This window comes from Asparagus officinalis, chromosome 2, assembly GCF_001876935.1.
Source record: "Asparagus officinalis chromosome 2, Aspof.V1, whole genome shotgun sequence".
NCBI lineage: Eukaryota > Viridiplantae > Streptophyta > Magnoliopsida > Asparagales > Asparagaceae > Asparagus > Asparagus officinalis.
Window position 1 is genome coordinate 75735596 of NC_033795.1, and position 8791 is coordinate 75744386.

Here is an 8791-nt window from a genome sequence, read left to right on the forward strand (position 1 = left end):
TGGCATTGTCTTTGTCGTGCTGTCTTTGATAGAGTTGGCACACCTTCAGCAGTCGACTCCTTGATCACGGAGGAGTTCAGATCTGCAGATCTTGTCTCATTTGACGCCGACGAATCATTGCGAGGTACATCTACAGCAACGGTAGCTGGGAAATCGCCTTTTTTAGTCTTCAGATCTGAAGACCAGCGGATCTTCTGTGAGAAGGAGACTTTCTTGTGTTTATGAGGAGAGGCAGTTCTGGAGGAGGAGGAGGAGGAGACGTATTCCTCGAATTTCTGTTGGTCGAACTCGTATTCGACCTCTTCAGTCACGAGGATCTTAATCGTTGGCTACGGCATGATAGTCTCGGCAGCGAGGCTGTTGGCTCCCACTGTGGTCGCAAGCTGGTTTGGGTAGAAAATTGTATTCTTTATTGTATAACTTATTACAACTTCGATCATTACAACAAGTTCAAAAAGATCAGTCTTTTTATAAGACCTTTACACAATGAAAATAAAAAAATACAACTCTCGCCAAACAGTGCAATGGTTGTTTATCGCCTGCTACTTATGTGGGATCTTGGCCTGTGACGAGGACGTTGATATCCGTAGACCACCAAACGATCAGATCAGATCTGGAACTTCATTGATTCGCGAAGGAATCAAGAAGCCGAAGCAGTTATCTCGGCAACAGCGAGATAACCACTCTTCTCGAGATCACCGTAATGGGGCGATCTCAAGGAAATGAATCGGGGTGTGCAGATCTGACGAACTCTCCTTCTTTATACCGAAGAATTCGCTGAAGCCTCCTCATCCTCTCTGAAATTCGTAGCTCTTCAGTCCTCAATTCGGCATGGCTTCGCCAACGATCGAGAATTCCAGATCTAAAAAAATAAAGGCTCTGGAGCTGTATTTATAGGCTTTCAAAACCTCTGTTTTTGGATAAGAACGATCAATTCACTCTTATCTTCAGTTGTAACTACTTAACCACGTTCTTGGATATGTTCAAATCAGTTGGAATAAATCCAGGTGGTTAACGTCAAAAAATGGCTCAAAACAACCAAAAATAGCATTCTGGGGTCTGCGGACACCCGTGGGTCTCTCGGCTTTGCCGAGACACTCGCAGCCTGGCCGAGACACCTCTGGGTGTCTCGGCTTGGCCAAGACACCAGTGAGTATCTCGGGTATTTTAGCTCTAACTTTCTTATATGATCTCTAAATATCCTGATTCAAGATGCATTGGAAATCTGATAGAGAGATCTACAACTTTCATGTTTTGAATTTCTTCAGATTCTAATTGGATCATAGCCAAAATCATTATTATTCTCCGAGACACCAACACTGTCTCGGAATTCTGAGGCAGTTTGTACTATTTTTGGTTTTTGGCTTTATCTTTCTCATATGATCTCCAAATGGCCTGATTCAAGATACACTAGAAAGCTAACGAGTAGATCTACAACTTTAATGTTTTGAGTTTCTTCCGATTCGAAACAAATCATGGTCAAAATCACTCTACAAGGTCCAAGACATCTTTGGTTGTCTCGGATGGTGTCTCAGCTTGGCCAAGACACCTTAGAGTATTTTGGCCAACCCGAGACACCTTTGGGTGTCTCGGGTTGGCCGAGACACCTCTGGGTGTCTCGCCGAGGCCCGGAACGTAGTCCTGCTCGTTTTGTCCGTTTTCACCGTATCTTCATCGTCCGAACTCGGAATCATGCGATTCAAGATGCATCGGAAAGCCATCGAGAAGATCTACAAGCTCCCATAATTGAATCATCTATAGAGTGGATGGGACATGAAAGGCATTTTGTCTTTTGTAAGTAACACGGAGCTCCCGATCAGTTCGTTTCCTCGTTGTTCTGTAGTTCCGTTGCTTCACATAGTTCGTCGACCCACTTCATGCACTTGTCGATATCAAATGAGCTTTTGTGACTTGGATAGCGATGTTCATCATCTTTTCTCTGTCTCAAGCCGCGTGCGGGGACCTATAGGTAATTTTTGACGCCTACACACGGTAGAGACGTAATACTCCAAATGACTCTGGAATCCTTGTGCGTGTAACCACTACCAAGGTTACCAACAGCATACAAAGAAGGTAATTGTGTTACTCCACAAATGTGCATGAATGCCTTACAAATATTGTTGCTTGGTTGACACAAAAACACGAGGCGATCAATTGAATCCTCATCATCCCCAGACAAGAGGCAAATGTTAGGATCCTACCACATATGTTTTCTTAAGTTATTCCAAGTAAGAATAGCACTTTGTTTTATTGTTAACCATATGAAAGCTCTTAGGAAGTTCTTATATCCTATGTTGCTATGCTTCATACAATGGCAAAAGGGGAGGCTTTTCAATGAGGCGCCTGGGATCAATTTTGCAGCAAAAAAAATCAACATGATTAATGTCAAAAATGAATTACAAAATGAATCAGAAGCAAAAAAAAAAAAAAAGAAAAAAAGGAAAAAGAGCCAGTTATCCTTCTCTGGCTATCAAATTCTTCACTTAAACATGTAAGTGTCATTTTACATATCATCTCAGACCTTTCATACAAGAACTGCTGGCAATAAAGCAATCACACTTATTAAAAAGAAAACACACTTTTACTAGCTGTAATGTCCCATTTCGTGGAAAACGGTTTTGGAACTGTTTAGAACGTATTTGAATTGGTCAAACGCGAGGTTCGCGTTCTGAATGAGCTTCGCATCTAGCACATGACACAGAGGTGAGCTCCGTGTTTTGAACTTAGAATGCGGTGATGAGCTCTGCGTTTTGAGCTTGAAACGCGGTGATGAGCTCCGCGTTTTGTTGTTGAAACACGAGAATGACCTCCACGTTTTGTTGTTGAAATGCGGGAATGACCTTCGTGTTTTGTTGTTGAAACGCGGGAATGACCTCTGCGTTTGGAATTAGAAACGCAAAGGTTGACCTTCGTGTTTGGCCTTAAAGAGATCGTCAATTGTAATATCTTTTCTCAAGTTCTGCAAGGATCATCAGCTTGTAATCCTTATATTTGGTTCTTGAAGAAATGAAGATTCTGGAGTCCACCATCTTTCTTCTCCATCTTCACACTGATGAGGATCAGCTATCTGCAGTAATTTTTAGACAGCCTACTATGACTACTCCAGGAAGGTTTGGGTCTACTTTTTGAGACATAAAGATGATGTGCTTGTGACTTTCAAGCAGTGAAAGTCTTTGATTGAGAAGCAGACTGGGAGACTGTTTAAGAGGCTTAGAACTGATAATGGCATTGAGATTTGTGGAGGAGAATTTAATGAGTTATGCAAGAAGGAGGGAATCGTTAGACATCATACAGTCCCTCGTATACCGCAATAGAATGGAGTGGCAGAACATATGAATAGAACCTTATTGGAGAAAGCTCGTTGTATGATGTTCAATGCATGTTTAAGCAATGAATACTGGGCGGAAGCAGTGATTACGGCTTGTTACTTAGTGAATATGTTCAATGCATGTTTAAGCAATGAATACTGGGCGGAAGCAGTGATTACGGCTTGTTACTTAGTGAATCAGTCGTCATTTACTGCTATTAGTTGTAAAACTCCAGAGGAGGTTTGGTCCGGTAAGCCTACGCATTATTTTAATCTTAAAATATTTGGTTGCCCTGCATATGTGCATGTTAGTCAAGGGAAACTTGAGCCACGAGTGAAGAAGTGCATATTCATAGGTTATGCATCGGGTGTTAAGAGTTTTAGGTTGTGGTGTCCTAATCCGAAGTCTCCTAAGATTATTATTAGCCGTGATGTTACTTTTGATGAATCTATTATGTTCCACCAGAAATGATCATCGGTTTTAGTTGTTGATAACGCGCGCACTACAGTACATAAGGTGAAGTTAGAAATTCGTGATTCATCTCTTTCAGCAGGATAAGACTACGGGAGTTCAATAGCCAGACCCCGTTCAAGTAGATGAAGCACCTCAGCAGATGCAGGAAGAACAGGAATACACTATTGCTAGAGATCGATCTAGACGAGATATCCGACCACCGCGAAGATATGAAGATACGATAGCTTATGCATTGTCGGTTGACAAATTTGTGCCCTTCAGCTATTCAGGAGCTACTTCGGGTGATGATTCGCTAATATTTACGGTCGTCGTGCGGACAATTCAGTCGATTTGTTGAGGAGGCCTCTTTTAGGTGGCAAGTTCAAGACGGGCTTGGACTTGATCAATACGTGCCGCACTTAGATGCCCTGTGGGGCTATTAGAGAAGATGTAGTAAGTTAGCTTATTTTGGAGTGAGGAATCTTCAACGCATTTGAGGCAATGTGAAGATTTGTTATAAGTTGCCTCAAATACTCAAATTCATATTGCTTTGGTAGTTCCTTTTTAGGTTGGTTTGTTTTGATCAAGAGTCCTACTTACATTAGACTTTGCACAACCAATCATATTAGATGTTTGTTCCTACTTGGACTCTTATTGGGTTTTAGGACATGTGGAGTTCTATTCCTGTTAGAACTCTTATTCCTTAAACAACAATGAGCTGGGATCTTCAAGGCTATATAAGAACAGTCTTTCAAGCCAATAATCATCATCAATCTTCAGAGCACCAATCAAGAAGAGAAAGTTCTTTTGTGAAGTCTATTTGATATTCTTCTCTTTGTTCCTTTAGTTGAGAGTTGTATTAGGCTTTTGTGGTGTTATTTAGGATTGAGTGATTGAGAGATCCATTTTGTATTCCTCACAATTAGTAAAACTTTTCTCCTCCTTCGCCCGTGAACGTAGGCTATAAGCTGAACCACATATATCTTTGTGTTTGTGTGTTCTTGATATTTTTTGTGCTCTCGTGTGATTGATATTAGCTTATCCTGGGGAGTTTGTCTTGACACACTCCTTTATAAGTTCCTAGGGGATAAAACCTTGGCATACGCTCAAAGAAAGTTTTTCCTTTTTAAAAAATGAAAATAAACAAAATACAGACTATCTACTGAGTTGGGTTTAAGAAAAATCTATGTGGCAAAAGTAGATATAACGAATGTTTTAACCAACTAGGTATAAAATAAATTTTGGTCAAATTTTGAGTATGGAAGAAAATGTATCTACTTAATTAGAATGTAGTAGTTCTTAAAGAAAAGATATCATCATGGCCTCTTCAAATTTCACCCCCAGGTTACCAGGAGATTTTCATCCTTTCCATAACCATACAATTATGTCTTTGTGTCCAACGCGTAATCTTTTCACATTGCCAGTGTGATACACTGTAACAATCTTCAGACATGCAAACACCATGAAACAATAATTACAACTCAGGGGGTTTTCCTCTACAAATAGCGTACGTACTCAGTTGTTAGCTCTTCGCAAACCAAAAACCAACAAAAAAAAAAAAAAACTCAAAAAGGAATGGCCAAACTCAACATTTTGATTTTCCTCGCCCTTGCCATTGTTGCATCCTCGCTCTTCACTGAACAAGCAAATGCCGACTGCAACGTTGACTTGAACGCGCTGAGCGACAAGTGCACCAAATTTGTGAAGAAAGGCGAGCCGCCAGTTCTTCCGTCAGATGACTGTTGCCGGATGATACAGAAGGCTGATGCTCATTGTGTGTGTACCAAGATTACTCCTGATCTTGAGAACACAGTTAGTATGCCGCTGGCTATCATGGCGGCGAGCTTCTGTGGTAACCCTGCTCCTCATGGAACCATCTGCGGGAGTAAGTGAAGAACTAGTACTCAACTTTCTCTCTTTTGTTCTTTCGTAGTTCTTAATATATAGTAAGTGAATTTATACTTAATTTCTTGTTGTTTTCAGGTGTTAAAATTCCATAAGCATTATGGGAGAAACAAAGAAAAATAAATAAATAAAGGTGGATCCAGATACCAGATGTTTTATATGTCCACATACCGGATGTTTTATAGGCCACGAAGTTTGGACAAAAATAAATAAAATGGATGACTTGGAATTTATTAATGCTTAAATTTATGCATATGTTCATGGTTTTACTCAACTCTTTGTGCCAGCTATTTATAATGCATCTCTTTCTCTTGGATAGTCCGATGCATCGCTCAAAATCATCGATTCAGTTTTATGCGCAAAGTGTAATTATTTGATAACAACATAGAAATGAGTATAAGGGCAACACGAATGTGGTACGTATACGCAATTGAAAATAGCTATATTTCCTATCAAAATGTATTAAAGCCAAAATTCGATATGTCCTACTGGATAATGGATGATTTCTAAAGAGTTTGCTTCTTAAAAAAACCAAATACACACGAGTGGGCAGCCTGGCCCTTTGATGGACATGATAAGGGAGTAAAATTGAAATTTCACCGTCATTGCGTGGTTGAGAACTGACTGTTCGCATGCGGACGGTTCTGATAAGATTCACCTATAGAAAAAGGTAAGTTCTAGAATACCCCCTGAACCTTGGAATGATTTGCAGTAAACTATCATGAACTTTAAAAATTAGAGAAGATCCCGTAAACTTTGGGGAGTTTTCATTAAACCTCAGTAATCTTGCAGCTGAGTAAATGCAATTTGAATTCTTAGCACAAGCTATGAAAAATCTGCAAATAGTAATGGGCTCAAATATTAGCACACTAACAAAACTCCATTACATCTTAATCTTAGTTTACCCAATTCTATAACTTGTTCAAAATTAATTTCTCCAATCAAGGATACAATAACAAGATATAAAAATGGAAGGACCTCATACAAATTTCAATGCAATTAACTTCACTATATTAATAAAGATTTAAGTGGCTTAATATAGTAAAAAAAAAGGAGAATTTTTTTAAAGAAGACCCTTTTTGAAACTTTATTAGCAAAATCACCTATTTTTTTATATAATTAACAATATCGACATCTAATTAGCCAAAAAAGAGGTCAATTTTGTAAAAATGAAGCTTTAAAATACGCGAGACTACTAGTCCCGTGTATTTAGTAGTGCCTAATTACACCCTAATGAAGTTTAATTAGTCTAGTATATTTTTTAAAGTTTAATTAGTATATGATTAGACTACTAATTATACGGGACTATTAGTTTTGTGTATTTTAAAAACTATATTTGGCAAAATCGATAAAAGAGGTCGATGTTGCTAATTAAATCCACATAAGGTCTCTTTCGTTGGATAAACTTTAAAAAACGGTCTTTTAAAAAAAATCCCTAAAAAATGCCCAGCTAGTAATCGGCCCAAGTATGAGCCCAAAGCATAGGCCATCATTACAAAAGGGCCAATTTTATTCCTCCTGTTAATCAAGCTTCCTCCTGCTTCGCTTCCAAAGAGACTGATAAAATCCCGATGGCGGCGGCGGCGGCGATAACCCGGTGACCGTACCCTTCCCTCACCTCCTCCTCTGCCGGCGACGCTTCTCCGACGAAGTGAAGGGTTCCTTCCTCGACAAAGACGAGGTCACCGAACGAGTCGTCTCCGTCGTTAAGAACTTCCGAGAGGTTGATCGATCCAAGGTAAAATTACCATTATACCCTCAACTTTTTCTCCTATTTTTTTTTTTGTTAATTTGTAACTTGATGGTATAATTTTCTTTGTACATTTGAGTGATGGGTGCTATTTTGAGTCGGGGTTCACAAAATGTAAAATTATTCTTGAAATCAGCTCTGGGACACTGAATGTGGTATTGAAATTAGTTTCTTATTTGTGCTTTTGATGTCGTTAATAAATTTCCATTAAGCATTGCTGGATGATTGCTTGGTTGTAATTTTGTATGCATCTTATAAATAATGTTTGCGCATATGATTTTGGGGAGTGTTTGTTTGCATTTAAGTGAAAAATGAAAATGTGAATGTGGAATAGTAACTTGGTGTGTTTGTTTCATTGAAGGTGCAGGTGAAAAATGAAAATGGTTTAGGGTTGTTTACATATTAGTCCCTCAAATCTTCAACAATTCCATGTTAGTCCCTCAAATCTATGCAATTACTCGCTAGTCCCTCAAATCATAGGGTTATTGTAATTTGGTCCCTCAGTGACCAAAACACCCTCAGCTAGTATTTGATTAAGGGTCATTTGCATTTTAGAACCGTACAATTTACATCTTGTAAACTTTGATGCCTAAAGTTTTTTTTGACATTTTGATACCCTGAAATTTATAAATTTTTTAACTTTGATATTCAAATTTTTTTGACACATTGATACCACAACGTTTTCACAAATTTTAAGTTCCATACACCAAAGTTCCACATTTTTTAACTTTGATACCTCAAAGTTTACATAATTTTAACTTTGATACCCTAAAATTTGGGGTATCGAAATGTAAAAAACAAAATTTTGGGATATCAGGGTTAAAAAGAAATGTTAAGGTATCAAAGTTAAGAAGGGCCGTAAACTTTAAGGTACCAGAATGGCAAAACAAATAGGGGTATTAAAGTTAAAAAGGTGTAAACTCTAGAATATCAAAGTGCCGATAACCCTTTTTTTGAATAATATGAGTTTTAAGAGAGAAATCATAAGTAAGAGGTATTTTGGTCTTTGAGGGACCAAATTACAACATCCATTAGGATTTGAGGGACTAACGAGCAATTATTGAGATTTGAGGGACTAATATGGTATTGTTAATGTATATTTAGCTTCCCCTAAAGGCGTGATAAGATCATTAAGTGGGACCAGTGGTGGATCTAGAAAAACTCTGTTTTTGGGTGGTTGGTGGTGTGGGGAACGATAAGTATATATTTATCTAGAAATTAAAATATAGTAACAAACACAACATTTTTGACTAATGGTCTAAATTCTCAAGTAAAATGGGCTAAAAGTCAAATGGGATACAAATACTTTTAAATTACGGGTGAAATTTGTAAATTTCGAAGGCCATGCAATTTTTATTTTTTATCATCTTAGGGT

The 8791-nt window shown here is 38.3% G+C and overlaps 2 protein-coding genes across 2 annotated transcripts in view; both read left to right on the top strand.

Annotated features, from left to right (window-relative positions):
• On the top strand, positions 5285-5940 carry LOC109831640. The gene is made up of 2 exons (XM_020399004.1): positions 5285-5646; positions 5745-5940. Exons 1-2 carry the CDS (start codon positions 5337-5339, stop codon positions 5759-5761), a joined length of 327 nt encoding a protein of 108 aa, XP_020254593.1. The 5' UTR covers positions 5285-5336; the 3' UTR covers positions 5762-5940.
• The window catches only part of LOC109831330 (acyl carrier protein 2, mitochondrial-like), a gene marked incomplete at its 5' end in the record, with an annotated part of 3601 nt that continues 2043 nt past the window's right edge, over positions 7234-8791 (top strand). The window contains one exon of the mRNA XM_020398661.1: positions 7234-7404. Within this exon, the coding sequence (XP_020254250.1) occupies positions 7234-7404 (171 nt within the window). The remainder of the gene's footprint in view (positions 7405-8791) is intronic.

Coding starts and splice junctions, on each gene's coding strand:
- LOC109831640 (XM_020399004.1), top strand. CDS start 5,337: ATGGCCAAACTCAACATTTTGATTTTCCTCGCCCTTGCCATTGTTGCA.